The sequence below is a fragment of the Capra hircus genome, chromosome 1, assembly GCF_001704415.2.
Source record: "Capra hircus breed San Clemente chromosome 1, ASM170441v1, whole genome shotgun sequence".
In the NCBI taxonomy this organism is placed as follows: Eukaryota; Metazoa; Chordata; class Mammalia; order Artiodactyla; family Bovidae; genus Capra; species Capra hircus.
This window is the reverse complement of record NC_030808.1, coordinates 67,831,209-67,846,859: the sequence shown is the minus strand read 5'-3', so window position 1 is coordinate 67,846,859 and position 15,651 is coordinate 67,831,209. Positions and strand designations below refer to the sequence as shown.

At 50.7% G+C, this 15,651-nt stretch overlaps 1 protein-coding gene across 1 annotated transcript in view; it reads left to right on the top strand.

Annotated features, from left to right (window-relative positions):
* MYLK (myosin light chain kinase) overlaps positions 1 to 15,651 on the top strand; it is a 146,112-nt gene that overhangs the window by 44,105 nt on the left and 86,356 nt on the right. The window contains 3 exon segments of the mRNA XM_018045771.1: positions 7,110 to 7,247; positions 8,762 to 8,959; positions 9,635 to 9,884. Of these exon segments, the coding sequence (XP_017901260.1) occupies positions 7,110 to 7,247; positions 8,762 to 8,959; positions 9,635 to 9,884 (586 nt within the window).

The window sequence follows — 15,651 nt, the reverse complement described above, 5'->3', positions numbered from 1 at the left end:
TAGTTTTCTGAATGTTGAGTTTTAAGCCAATTTTTTCGCTCTGCTCTTCACTTTCATCAAGAGGCTCTTTAGTTTCTCTTTGCTTCCTGCCATAAGGGTAATGTCATCTGCATGATATACTAGTTATTGTATGAGAATTAATGAGAAAAGTAGCAAATAGCACCTGTTGTGTGGATGCTTAACTTCCTCTAAATAAGAGCTTTTCAAAACCTATTATTGGGATTATATCAGTTCCTATTAGTGTTAAAATGAGACCGTCAGTTATCATTTTTAATGAGGAACATTGTTTTGATAAATGATCTAATCAGTTAAAGCCAGTTTGTTTTGTTTCATTCCTGTAACGACTCCATGCTTTGCTTTTGAATGAACTCCATTCTACAGATGAGGAAAACTGATGCTCAGACGTCAAGTCAGCAGCCACAATAGGACAGCTCACAGGCAGCCCTCTAGGCCGCCAGTTGCCTCAGCCCACATGCTCGTTCTGCTCACGCTGCTCTGGGTCTCTGAGAAGTCATTTGTTTGATACTTTTGCTTCCCCAGAGCAAGAGTTTTATGTTTAAGTTCATGACTAGGGACTGATTTCAGAAACAGTTTCTGATGAGTCAGAACAGAGCATAAATGGCCAAGGAGGGAAAACTTGGAGGGTCTGTGCTGTGCTTAGTCACTCAGTCGTGTCTGACTCTTTGCGACCCCCTGGACTTTAGCCTGCCAGACTCCTCTGTCCATGGAGATTCTCCAGGCAAGAATACTGGAGTGGGTTGCCATGCTCTCCTCCAGAGGATCCTCCCAAGCTAGGGATCGAACCCAGGTCTCCCTCATTGCAGACCATTTCTTTACCATCTGAGCCACCAGGGAAGCCCAAGAATACTGGAGTGGGTAGCCTATCCCTTCTCCAGGGGATCTTCCCAACCCAGGAATCCCCCCGGGGCCTCCTGCATTGCAGGCAGATTCTTCACCAGCTGAGCTACTAGGGAAGCTCTGGAGGGTCTATATAGGCTCAAAGAGTGGTCTCTCTCTCTGTCTGTCTCTCTCCTTCCTTTTCTCTCTCTCCATGTTCCTTTCTTCTCCCACCTTCTCTCTTCTCTCCTCCCTTTCCTGAGTCCGGCTATAGTTTAATCTACATGACATCATTTTTTACTTGTCAGTAAACTGCTTATGGGTTTCCCTGGTGGGTCAGACAGTAAAGAATCTGCCTACAATGCAAGAGACCCAGGTTCGATCCCTGGGTTGGGAAGATTGCCTGGGGAAGGGAATGGCTACCCACCCCAGTATTCTTACCTGGAGAATGCCATGGACAGAGGAGCCTGACTGGCCACAGTCCACGGGGTCGCATAGAGTTGAATGTGACCGAGCATGTGCACTGCTTATAGCTGTTCTTGATCTCAGTTCTTGTCTGGCCCACCAGAGGACAATCCTGTTCCTTTTCCCTTCTCTCAATGTGGAACAGAACCCCCACACCAGGCTACCCAGTTTAATGGCAGAGAGAGCCAGCGAGTGAGTGGAGGGCCATTGGCTAATTGACCAAGTACCTGAGCAGCAGACACGTTCACCTCAGAAATTTAGTCCTAGGTCCATAAATCAAGGGGGTTCAGCCCGCCCTAGATTCCAAAGACAAAGGGCCTGTGGGCTTGGTCTCAGCAGACCAGAGGAAGTACAGCTGTCGGGGGACCTGGGGTATATTTAATCCGGCCCCATTTGAGCTGGGTTGCAAGTCTGCCACTGCATCCCAGGGACCTCCTCCTTTGGTGTACCACAGCCAGAGTCTGCCCTCCCCAAATGAAAAAGGTTCAGGTTTCCTGAGGTGCTGTGGCCCCCAGCGGCCTCTTTCCTCAGACCCTGGTCCATCTACCCTGCCTGAAACCAGGACTGCGCCAGGTGACAGCTAAACCAGGACTCCAGGAGAGACGTCTCTGGGAGAACCAGCTACTCTGGGCAAGAGCACAAGGACGGAGAGCTCCCAGGGGAACCTAGCTGACTGGCCTTTGTTCTCAGGTCAGGAAGGGAGCATCCAGACCAGGACCCCATTGGCCGTGTCAGCTTTTCTGCCAGCTTCCTTCTCTGAGTCCCAGCTCACTCTGCTGTAAAATGAGGACACATTCTTCCCAACTTCAGAGGGTGTTGAACATAAACTGTGAGCTGCGGATATCCTTTAGAATCCTTAAATGCTGACCTTTGTAAGGCATTGTTATAACGTTATCTCCGCAGCTGAGACCTTTCAGATATGTGAATACCCTGGTTTGGGAGGAGACCATATTGTATCATTTCTCATCGTCTCAGTAGTTATTGTCAGACTGAGTTTGCCTAACCAAAAACAGTCGGATTAGGAAAGGCACAAAACATTTATTCTTGTACTTGTTATGTGCCAGATATTCTTTAGCTATTTTATATATGTCCTTATTTGAATCATCTGAAAATCCGGCAGTGTTTATCATGCATTATACTAATGATGTGTGCATTACCCCTTATCACTTGGGCAGGATCGTCAGTAAGTGATGATAACTGTATTCTTATCAGTTTAGAGGAGAGAACACTGAGGCTTAGCTTGGGGGACTTGCTTCAGATCACGCAGCTCGAGCTAGGAGCTCACAACACCCATTTCCATCTGTCTCTTCTTACTGTATCTAAGTCCGTGCAAGAGGGAATGTGATCTATCGGCCACAGATGAGCCAGGATAAGTTGTGTATGGCTTTGGAATTAAATGACAGACACACACCTTGCCCTTTGCCCTGACTTTCCCTGCTCTGTGTTAGCTTTCCTCCCTTGTCAGGTGTCTAGAATGGGGGTCCACATAGCACATCTGTCTTCATCGGGAGTCCAGCATGGCCATCCCTGCAGGTGACTGGCTCCCTTGGAAAAGACAGTCTCAGAACACCTGGGCCTCATGGTCCGGAGGCCTGGGTTTGAGCTCTCGGTCTGCCTGTCACTGGCTCGGGGACCTTGAGTAGCTTACTTCACCTGAGCACGTCCCAGCCTCTCTCCAGTAAAGTTGCATGGTGGGCTTGGGACTGGGGTTTCAGGATTCAAGTTAGGGCTGCTTTTCTGGGGTTGCCTAAGGAAGCTGCTTGTCTAAAACTGACATCCTCATTGGCTCCGGGATCTGAGTCCAGAGTGTGTTTGTAGGGGAGGTTTGGTTGTTTTTCTCATTCTGTGAAGACTCTCGGGCGGCGACTGGGGCTGAGCCCGGCTCTCTGTGCCTCTAGTCCCACGTGACCCTGAACGGCAGGCTTGAGAACAGGTTCATTCTGCACATTTACCCCCTGTCACTTCCCTCTGCTCTTTGTTCTTGCTGTGGGGCCCTTGCTGGGGAGGCAACAACAGGGTCAGAGACGATGGGTGACACTGGAACTAAATGCCTGCCTGGGGCAGCTTCCACAGATTCAGATACTGTCACTCATCTCTCTCTGAAGGAGTGCAGTGAAATTTTGTTCTCAAAATTTAGATTGAAGTGAAGTGAAGTGAAGTGAACTTGCTCAGTCGTGTCCGACTCTTTGCGACCTCGTGGGCTGTTGCCCACCAGGCTCCTCCGTCCATGGGATTCTCCAGGCGAGAATATTGGAGTGGGTTGCCATTTCCTTCTCTTTAGATATATCCATATTTTTAAGCAACGCATTTGTATTCTTCACAGTATTTCCCTTCGGTGACATAGAAATGAGAATCTTTAATCCTGGGGTGAGGCTCCATTTTCTCTTCTGCTGCTGATAAACCCACCAGGTAATTAAGCCCAAGAGGTAGGTGTGAGTGAGCGCTCATGCCAGCCTCACACACCTGCGAATGTGGATGATGGGTGGCTGGAGAAAGTACTTTCATATATTATCTCTTTAAACCCCCTAGGTCCTATAATAGTACTGTTATTCCCCTAAATACAGTTAAGGAAGTCAAGCTTTAGAAAGAGAGCATGCCTTGCCCAAGACCAAGTCCCAGCCTCAGATCCTACATTTCAGTGGCTTTTGGAGAACGAGTGAGCTGTCACGTGGGAGGCAGCGCCCAGGACACCCTGTCTGGGCAGGGAGGTGCAGATGGGCCTTTAGTTGCACTGGCTGAGACCCGCAGGGTGGCTTGGCTTTGCCAACGCCCCAGGCCTGGAAACTGAGTGGTAGGAAGACCTAACACATGGAGGGGTCAAGGAGGAGCTGTCAACTGCTTGCAGGAAAGGGAGCTGGAGGTTTTGATGTTCCCGGAGCATCTGGGAATGAGAGTCCGCCTGCAGGGAGCTCTGTGAAGCTGGGACTCTGGCCAAGACAGTGGAGAGGCGGGAACTGGGAGGGCTCTGGACAGGCGAAAACATTTTGTCCTTGAGCCTTTTCATTCTGTGCAAGAGGAAATTCCTCAACTCTCCTGAGGCAGCCTGCTTGCCCACGGAGATCTAAGCATTCCCAATACTGGGTCCCTCAAGCCCACCGCTTGGGCCTTCTGTCAAGGGTGTCTGGCTGCCCCTGTCAGAGGCAATGATGCCAGGGCATGGGTCCTGTGTCCCCTTGCACTCTGGCTCCACGCCCTTCACACAGCACCTGCCTTGGGGAAACTTGTCCTCCCACCTCCCTGGTCTTCCCAGCCTCTCCCACCCTCAGCCCCAGAGGCTGTACAGGGCATGTTCTGAGCACGCCATATTTTGTTTTCATTTAGTGGCCAGTGTGGAGCTAGGCCTTTCCCAGGTATGTAAATCAGCCTAGAAATGAATTGTCATGGCTACAGGCTTCCAGGAGAAGATCTGGTTTGTGTGGCTCTGGGCTAAAAAGAACTCAAAATACCACAGTCCCCCTGCCCCCAAACTTAGAGTTTACCTTAGAGATACCATAGCCTTCTTTGTCTCTACCCCTGCCCGCTCCAGACCTGCCCCCCGCCCCCAACCAAGACAAAAACAAAAAGACTGAAAAAGAATTTTTGAAGATGAGAACCGTGTGGCTCACAGGACGAAGGGCAGGATCAGGGGCTGAGCAGCTGGAAGCTGTGGGAGCCAGACACCAGCTCACCTCTCCGCTGCCCCTTTCCCTTTGGATCTCATGAGGCAGGTCGGAGCCCCGCTTAGGGAGGATTCTGAGAATGAAGGAAAGCCTGTTTATTACCCTACCTCCCCCAGAGAACAGAATGGGGGTGAGTGGGCCAGCCCTGAACCCAGAGAGTTGTTCTAGTTTCTGTCTGGCTAGCTGGGGCACTCTTTCCCTCTCCCAGAGAGAGATTTTCTCCCCATTTTGGCTGTACAACAAACTGTATATGGTTATGGTGTTTACTTTGAACCTTTAGGATTTCCCTGGTGGCTCAGATGGTAAAGCGTCTGCCTACAATGCGGGAGACCTGGGTTTGATCCCTGGGTTGGGAAGATCCCCTGGAGAAGGAAATGGCACCCCACTCCAGTACTCTTGCCTGGAGAATCCCATGGATGGAGGAGCCTGATGGGCTACAGTCCATGGGGTTGCAAAGAGTCGGACACCACTGAGTGACTTCACTTCATTTTTTGAACCTTTATACATGAAACCTTCACCATGATTTTAAGAAATGAACATCTCCATCACTGCAAATGCTTTCTTATGCCCCTTCACAATCTATCCCCCAACCCCTGCCCCCAAAAACCTGTCGCTGTATTTTGCTTTTTCTAGAATTTTCTATAAATGGAATCATCCAGTGTACTTTCTTGGTCTGCTTTCTTTCATTCAGGGTAATTTTGGTGAGATTTGTCCTTGTTGTAGTGGTTCCGTTAGCGCGCTGAGTAGTAGTCCATTGGTATGGATACATCGTAGTGTGTTTATTCATTCACTTGTTGATGCGCATTTGGGTTTTTTCCTGTTTGGAGCCATTAGGAAGAAAGCTGCTATGAATGTTTGTGTACAAGTCTTTGTTTGGACAAGTGCTTTCATTGCTCTTGTGTAAATACCCAGGAATAGAATGAATGGATCATGTGCTAAATGATTAACTTTTTAAGAAACTGTCAGATTGTGTTCAAAAGGGTCTGAACCATTTTGCACCTGCACCAGCAGCGTAGGAGAGTTCTGGTTGTGCCACGTCCTCGCCAGCAAGGTCCTTAGGATGACCAGTCTTTAATTTTAGTCATTCTAATGATGCAGTGTCTTTGACTTTCTTGAGGTGCTTAAAATCTCAGGAGATGGTAATGGAGCACCATGCAGCCATAGGAAACAGTGAAGAGGCTCTCCGGTTCTGTTTCATGAGAGACATCTAGATGTGCAGCCCGACCTGTGTACCTGCGGGTTCTGCATCTGTAGATCCGAGCAGCCACATATCAAAAATCTTTGAGAAAAAAAAAATTCCAGAAAGTTTCAAAAAGCACAACTTGAATTTGCCATGCTGGCAACTATTTATATAGTGCTTACATTTTATTAGGTGTTATAAGTAATCAAGAGGTGATTTTAAAGTATATAGGAGGATTTTAGGTTATATGCAAATATTATGATATATATATATATATGGTACTTGAGCAGCTGCAGATTTTGGTATCAGCAAGGGGTCCTGGAACCAATCCCCTGCAGATACCAAGGGATGACTGTATTGTTAGATGAAAAAGCAAGGTGCCAATCATTGTATATAGTTTGCTATCAGTCTTTTAAGAGAAGAAAAATAAAAGTGTATACCTATGTGCTATTGTGTGTTATACACACGGACCATCGTTGGCACGATGAACAAGAAGCTGGAGATTGGTTGCTTCTGGGGAGAGACATTCGGCCAGAGGACAGGGTTGGAGGGAGACTGTACACATTCTCTTTGTACCTTTTGAGCTTTATGCCATATGAATGCGTCACTTATTCAAAAGGGTAAATAAAATTTAAGGGGTGAAAATCTCATAGGATGCCAAGCGCTGGCTCTCCCCCGCCACTTGCACCCCCCGGAAGTGCTCCTGGGGACCCAGAGCCTAGGTTGGACATGGCCCTCCAGAGGCCTCGTGCTTCCCTGCTGGGAGGCAAGAGCACAGTTGTGCCATGCAGGGAAACGGCCACGCCTTGTCCCAGGGGTCTCTCGGGCCTCCCACACCCCTTATCTGGCCGTAGTCGGTTTCTGGCGGGAACTTGAGCCCCAGCACGTTCAAGTGCTGAGTGTTCCTTTAGTCCGTGTCTGGGGAATGAATGAGTGGGTGTTCACCCCACACTCTGTTTGCCACGCAGAGAAGAAGAGTGAGGAGAAGAGCGAGTGCCTCCTGCCCGCGGCCCCCAGCAAGCCCACCGCGCCCCTCTTCCTGCAGGGCCTCTCTGACCTCCACGTCATGGACGGGAGCCAGGTCACCATGACAGTCCGGGTGTCAGGTCTGTCCCCACGCCTCTCTCCTCTGGGCATGCATGAGAATGGGCATGGCTGCAACACGGGCATTGCTCCCCGACAGCCTGCTCAGCTCGTTCATCCGTCAGGACACCAGCCTGGAGCTGTCAGTCAACGGACCTGAAGAAATGAAGCCTCTTGGCCCCTCATTTCTGTTTTCTGTGGCAGGATTTTCTGGGCTCAAGGTTAAGCGGTTCAGGGGGAAAAGATGGCCATGCTAGAGAGGTGGGGGATTAATTGAAAACCTAGTGTGGCCAGTGTAACTGGAGATTGTGAACACTGGTCCAAAACCAGATGATGTGAGAACTCCCAGACTCTCGAAAGACAGTTGCTGTATTCAAATGTTACGGTGAGAAGATGGGACAGAGGCCTTCTCACATAGGGACAGGGTGACAAGAGCATGGGGTGAGCAGCCCAGTGGAAGACGTCACAGTGCTTGCTGGGAGCCAGCAAGCGAAGCCTGGGGAATCTTCTGGCACAGTCTTAATGACATAGACTTGTGCTGGCCTCTGACAAGTCCTGTTGACAGCCTGGAGGTCCTCTCTGGTTTTTCAGTTTCTCTGGAGCAAAGGCGATAAGGATGAGCTGGGAGAGAACCCACGGTCTCAGGGTGAACTCCCTGCTCCCGAAGGCTGGAGACAGTCCCTGGATAATACAGGCAGAGGCTGGGTCCCCTCCCCTGCACACACTCCTCAAGTTTAGAAATCAGAGGCCCCCTGGCCTCCAGACACAGGGTTGGCTACTCCATCGAGGCAGGTGGTGGTCTTCACTGTCCTTGAAAGAGCCTGACACCAGCAGCTATTCCCAGGGTCTTGCTCCCCTGGAAGCAGAACACCATGGCTCAGCTCTTACCACAGAGGAACCCTCACAGGTGGCTGGTGTTTTATGCCCCCCTAAAAATTGCTAGAAGCTACCCCCAGGGAAGTAGACTAGCAAAAACTGGAAATGCTATCCACCAAGAGCTGGGACTGGAAAGCCTGACACCCGTCTTCACCCTTGGACATTTGTATGGTACCAAAATGAAGTGCTGACGGAGCCTTTGCTTGGTGAAAACTGACAAGGGAGTTTCTGTGAAGTCCTGTGTGAGGCGTGCAGGGCAGGAAACGAGCTGGAACCCACCAATTCAGCTACCGCTCAGCATTATCAGTCTGAATTCTGATTTTAAAAGCTTTTCTACCAGTATGTTTTTCATCTCTGAAATCATTATTTTATTCCACTTCTGGATTCTTTCTGGTTTCCCCAAATCTGTTGTTAAGTAATTATAATGAACATGTATTGAGCACTTTCTTTGTGCCAGGTGCTGCTCTAATCTGCTTTTCTAGTGGGCTGGTAAGGGGGTGGTATTAACTTATTTAACCCTCCCAGTAAACCTATGAGGTAGGTAGGGTTAGAATATTTCTGGATGGGAAGACTGAAGCAATGCAATGTCACAGTACTAAGCAGAGTTGCCCACAGCCCAGGGAAGTGCCTCTCTGACCAGCCCCCCTGCTGCTCCTCTCAGGGAACCCGCCCCCGGAGGTCATCTGGCTTCACGACGGGACTGAGATCCAGGAGTCCGAGGACTTCCACTTTGAACAGAGAGGCACTCAGCACAGCCTGTGTATCCAGGAAGTGTTCCCGGAGGACACGGGCACTTACACCTGTGAGGCCTGGAACAGCGCAGGAGAGGTCCGCACACAGGCTGTGCTCACTGTGCAAGGTGGGGCTGACCTGCGACCTGGTGACCAGAAGTAGGGCAGGGACGGGTAACTATGTGGTTACGGTCTCTCCAAAGACGATCTGGAGGTGAGGAACCCATGTGGGCCTACTTTGTTACCATCTCCTGTGCTCGCTTGGTTCCATCCCAGCCCCAGTGGCAAGCTCCCCATCCTCCATCTGAGGCTCTGGCTGAGTGGGGCCACCCTTCCCTGCCTTTGGAAGCCCCTGCTATCCCTGGATTACTGGTGAGCAGCTGCGTAGAGTGCTAGGAGAGAAATCTCCTAATACAGTTTGGCAGTGACAGCTTTGGAGGTGAGGGCCTATGAGGGCCCTGGCCTTTAGAGAACCCATATTTAAGAGGAGAGACAAGGTAAGCACACACAGCAAGTGATATCTCTTCATCATACAGATCACTGTTACCTAGCCCAGCGCCCCATACGTTCTAGGTGACCTCCCCTTGCTACAAGTTCATGTTAATTTTGCCCTCTGAGAAGCAACCAAGACAGATTTGCCATGAGAAGGAGGTGCTCTCCCTGAATGTTCAATAAGAGTCACTTCTGGATAAGCTGTTCTTTGGGTAACATGCTGTCTTCTGACCTTCACCACGTGGGAGAGTTAGGTGGATGCTCTCAGCTGAAAGGCCTTCCTCTCTAACTCAACCCTCTGCTAACTTCAGAGCCGCAGGATGGCACCCAGCCCTGGTTCATCAGCAAGCCCCGCTCGGTGACTGCCTGCCTGGGCCAGAGTGTCCTTATCTCCTGTGCCATAGCCGGCGACCCCTTCCCCACTGTGCACTGGCTCCGAGATGGCAAAGCCCTCTCCAGAGACACTGGCCACTTCGAGGTGCTACAGAATGAGGATGTGTTCACCCTGGTTCTGAAAAACGCGCAGCCCTGGCACGCCGGCCAGTATGAGATCCTGCTCAAGTGAGTCTGCACGCCCTGCTGATTGCCTCCAAGCCCTCCCCACCCCGTCCCTACCTCCTGGCAAAGTTGCTACTTGGGACTGGGAAGCCAGAGGAGCCGCAGAGGAATGTGGGGCTGGGCTTCAGGGAAAAGGAAGAGCAGGCTTGGTGCTACTGACGAGCTTTTGTTCTTCCACCCCAAGACAGCAGAGGTTTATTGAGAGCCTTCCCTTCTGAGCGCAATTCCCCAGAGTCCTCCATCTTATTACATCCTGGTTTTCTTCCCCCCATTATTTGGTATAGGAAGAATATGAGTGAGGAAAGATGAGTTAAAACTGGAAAAGCAGTGTTATCTATTGTGAAGGCAGTATGCTGTGCCAAGTTGCTTCAGTCACGTCTGACTCTTTGTGACGCCGTGGACTGTAGCCTGCCTGGCTCCTCTGTCCATGGGATTTTCCAGGCAAGAATACTGGAGTGAGTTGCCATTTCCTCCTTCAGGGGATCTTCCTGACCCAGGGATCAAACCCTGGTCTCTGCTATCTCCTGCATTGGCAGACAGGCTCTTTACCACTAGTGCCACCAGGGAAGTCCCATGAAGGGAATTTATTTGTTATCTTTCACCCCCGTATTGCTTGAGACAGCAGTAATATTCTCACAGTTTGTGTGAGCTTTGCCTCAGGCTTTTATACAAGGTTGTGGTAAAGATGTCAGCAGGGGCTGCTGTCTCTGAGGACGCGACTGAGGCTTGAGGGTCCACATCTGTGATGGCTCACTCACTCACAAGGCTGTTGGCAGGAGGCCTCAGCTCCTGGCCATGTGGGCCTCTCCCTGGGGCTGTTTGAGCATCTTCATGGCACGGCAGCTGGCTTCCCCAGAGCTGGTGGTCCAAGGGGGGCCACTAGTTTCCGTCTCCTGAGACCGTTCTTGGCAGTCATTACTTCTGCCACATTCTGTCCATGAGCGGTGAGTCAGTAAGTGCAGCCCATATTCAAGCAAAGGGGAACTAAGTTCTCCTCTTGGAGAGAGGAGTATCAAAGAGTTTGTAGACATTTAAAACCACTACAGGGACTTTAACTGTCCGCATTCATTTCTCCTCCCTTTCAGGGTCTTTCTAGGGAACATGGGAAGGTAAGCTCCATGAAGGCTCGTTGCTGTGTTCCCAGTGCCTAGAACATTGTCTGCCCATAGTCGGCATTTGGTAGCTATTTGTTAAATGGATGTGACCTAGAAATATTTTTCCACCTTTAAAATGCTCAAATTCTTGAAACTCCATGTCCACCCTGGGTTGGTGGGGACAGAACACCAGCCCTTAGGGTTGGTGTTAGCACTGGAAAAGAGCACTTGTCTGTACCATGACTCTGCAGACAGACTTGCCACACCCTGAAGGTGGTTGGACTGCTCTGGCTCAGGGGCCTCTTTACAAGGGGCTTGCTCTCCTGGATCAGTCATTTCCCTGTACTGAGCCCACGGTGTCCAGGGCTCTGAGCTACAGACGGGCTCTGTAAACATATGCCAAAGCTACTGCCATGATGGAGCGTTGTTCTAAGTAAGGACAAAACCTAGCATGTGCTCCGTCTACGTGGGTCCTTTCTGAGCGTGTGCTTTATACTTGAATTGTTAGCTTTTGCAGCATAACAAACCATCCCAATATTTGGTGAGTTTTAGTAAAATAGCCACCTATAATTTCTTGGGCATCTTTGGATCTGCTAGGAAATTCTACTTAGCTAGCAAGGCTCAGCAAACCTCACCTGAGGTAATACCACATCTGTGGCAGCTGATGAGATGGTTGTGGGCCAATTGATTATCCTATCACCATCAGCAATATGCTCAGAACACGCCAATGGCCTTAGCCTTGTTCCTGAACCAGTTATTATCAGGAAGACCAATCTGCCTCCAAAATAGAAAATTGTTTCTTCCTCTCGGCCAGTGCAAATAATGGAAACTGATTCTGTGTTAGAATAGAGCTTGTCTGTATGAAAGGAACAATGCTTTGAGACAGTACTCATGTACTCAAGCTAGACATCCTAGAAGAGATGAGTTTTTTTGTGGGATTTTGAGGCAAATGAGGCAAGTCTCATTGGATAGACTGAGTGTGAGAGGGTAAGAAAGAGCAAAGCAAGGCTGTGGGACGCCTGCCAGGTCAGAGTGGAGGGTTGCACCGGGAGGTCGGCAGGCAGACTGTCTGGGCCCAGCTGGGGACAGTCATAAAACTTAGACTGTCTTAGCTGGAAGGGACTTCAGAAGTTATTGAACCGCCTCCTTGTTTAATAATGGGGGAAGCTGAGGCCTCAAGGTCATGGCCACCCAAAGGTGAGTAGCAGAGCCCAGACTGGAACCCTTGGCTCTGTCTTTAAATCAGATGCTCCTCCATTCTTTGTTTCAGTGCACTGGGAACTTGGGAAACCTGGGACAGGACGTCACACTGGAGCCCCCAAACGTACATCCCTCACCCCTCTTCCCTCCGCTGAGTCCAGCCTCCTCATTCCTTTGGGAGGCTGCTCCCTGGCCTTGGCTTTTTCCCCAGTAAGGAGGCAAGTCCATGGAAAATTGCCCTGGGGAGTGTGTGCCAGGCCTGCCAGGGGCTCCTCTGACTTTTCTCAGACCCAGACCTAGAAAGAAATCAGACCTGTACCCAGGACAGAATGCCTTTCAAGGACAGAGACTGGGAGGAAGCTGGGCTGAGGGCGGGGGTGGGACAGGTGCTGTCTGTCACTGCGGGAGCTGGGGGCATATATGGGCGGCTGACTCCTACCTTCCCTTCCCTAGTTCTCCTGAACTAAAGGGGGAAATGTCCAAAAATCAGCTCCAAATTCTAGCTGAAATATTGTTCTTTAATTTTGCATAAAGAATCCATTCCAGGGGTGGGTGATTCAGTGTGGGGCAGGGTCCAAGATTTTGTAACCAGAGAGTGGGCTTCTGACTCAGAGCTTAGGAGATAGGGAACACAGTGGATTCTGTTGGGTACAAAAGATGTCACTTACAGAGTGACAGCCCCATACCTCTGTGGCAGCACCTGGGCTGGGCATGGGGTTGGGGCCTCAGCCTCAGGCCTGACTTTGTAACGGAGTCTGTGCCGACACCAAAGAGGCCCCAAGAGGCTGATCAGCTGGTTAGGTTATCTGGGATGTGGGTCCCAGGTAACCTGCCTCTCTGACCTTTCCACATAAACCCATGATTTGCCTTAAAAGTCTGGCCAAATATTTAAAATGGATAACCAACAAGGACCCACTAGCACAGGGAAGTCGGCTCAATGCTATGTGGCAGCCTGGATGGGAGGGGATGGGAGTCTGGGGGAGAATGGACACATGTATATGTATAGCTGAATCCCTTTGCTGTCTACCTGAAACTATGACAACATTGTTAATTGTCTATACCCAAATACAAAATGCAAAGTTAAAAGAAAAGAGTCTAGCAGAGATTTCAGTGTGTGGCTGTAGAAATAGCGACCCTCAGATCATGCCAAGAGATGATCTCTTTAGTGGGACTGCTGTAGTATTCCCAATTCTGCCCCTTCAGACTGTCCGGGTGCCCCTGCATGAGGCCTGGAGAAGGGTTGGGCAGCAGGCTGCCTGCACCCCCTTCTTCAAGGCAGGTAATAGAAAACAACAGAAGTCCTTGCCAGCTTCCCCCGTGGGGAGCTAACGCTCACTTCAGCTCAGGGGTCAGGGCACCCAACTGTTGAGAGCCTCTGAGGGGCTTGGCTGGGGTTCAAGCATGGCCATGTGGTCAACATCTGCTCCTCAATGTGCATCTGGGCTATGTTCAATTTGTGTCAGGAGGAGACTCAGCAGAGGAGATGTCAAAAAGGGTGCCCCGGAAAACATGGCCCTGGGGCACCCGGTCCTCATGCTCCATGCCCACCCCAGACCCTGCACCCTGTGCTTACAAGGAAAGTGGGAACAGAGTGGGCCCTACTAGCCAGCAACCTGGAAGACGCAGGGTGCTCAGGGGCGAGGCCTCAGCCGCAAGTGACCCCCATGGCTATTCTGTGAGTCACCCAAGCCCTGGTGGTTTTCTGTGCTGAGCTCCCAGGATGCTCTGAGGGCCTGAGCCTTCCCAGAGCCTGGTGCTGAGAAGGCATCTAAGTGCTGTCTGTGGAGCAAAGGAGTACCCTGGGCCCCCACACTGCCCGGAGCGGGGTGCCTGAACCTTGAATCTGCGCCCGCTAGAGTCCGAGCATTGAGGAAGGTAACCGGCAGGTACCCAGCAGACGAGAGAAGGTTAGGGAGCCTGAAAGGCCAACCTCTCCTCTGTCAAGTGGGTTCCCAGTGTCGAGGAGCGATCAGTGACCCCCAGGACCCTCAGGAATCATCTGCCACACCATGGGCTGCCGGTGCCTGACCTGGAACTGGCCCTGCATGGGGAGGGAGAGCATGCAAAGCAAGGTAATTGCTGGAGTGCATTGGAAGAGCTACAGGAACATGTGCTCAGCTCTCTGTCCATGTAGGGGCAACATACACACATTCCCAATCATGGACCAGCAGGTACAGGTGCCCCTCAGGTAGATCCCATCTACATGTGGTTGATATACACATGTACACATAGACACACACAAACACACATGTGTCCCAGGATAGATTTGTACTGAAGAGCACTGTAGGGTGGGATGGGAAAATTACAAGTCAGGTTCCAACCCTTTTCCCTACTAGCCAGCCCTGTGAGTTCAGGCAAAGTTACTTAACCTTTATAAGCCTCATTTTTCTCACCTGTAAAAACAGTTGCTGACAGCCGCCTCACAGATCTGCCATGAGTAAGGGAGATGGAATATATGAGAGGGATTAGGTCTACGGTGGGACCTGGGGTAGGTGCCAGCCCCTGAAGTGCACACGACATGGACAAGTGCAGGAAATGGGTGGGAGACCCCAAGAGCCCAACATTGCATCCTGGAAACCCTGAGCCTCCCCTCCTTCCCTTTACAGTGGGCACGAGAATGCTGGGAACCTCCCCGGTCTGTTGTGGGGACAAGAAACACAGTGGCTGTGAGTCATGAAAGATGGAGGGTGCTACATAAAACATGGTTATTAGCAGGCAGAGTCAGAGCTGCCTCCATGGCTTCCCCCAGTCTGAGCAGCACCTTCTTGGGCCAGTCAGAGCCCAGACCTGCCAGCAGGTGGCAGCCTTGTGGGATCTGAGGGCTCATCTGCGGTAAGCCCAGCGCAGCATGGGTATGGTACAGCCCCTTTCCCGAGCCCCTTTCCCCAGCTGCTCATGGACAGTGTTAACAGTGGGCTAAAGAATCCCAAGCCCTCTCTTTGTGACAGAAGAAGAAAAAGGGTCACTTGGGTAGGGATCAGAGGGTGTTTTCATTTCACGAGCACGTGAAGGGGACCCAGCAGATGGGGGCACCTTGTGAGTAGAAGGAATGACCGCCCCACTATTAAGGGGGCATGGAATGAGACTCAGGGTCACTGGGCAAGGTTAGTGGGGCCACACAGTCTAGACCAAGCAGCTCCATCAGAGACCTCAGCAGCTTTAGTCTTTACTCTTCCTTGACTGTCCATTGTACTATTTTTATAATAAACTTACAGAAAAGTATTCCTATTTCTGGATGCCTACCTTAGCTGATTCTTTTTTTTTTTTTCCTTTTTAAGCAAGAGCTGGAAAGATAAAGGGTGACCAAAGTCGGGGAGGGACCTGCCCTAAACCTAGGTCTGATGTGGTTGTGTTAGGTCACAGCTCAGTCCATGGTCCCCTCTTCCCTGGAGCCAACCTGTGGCCAGCTCCTGCCTGCCCTGCCCTCCCTACTGCCCTAGACGAGGCAGGCCCTTGGCCCAGAAAGCCCCTTGATC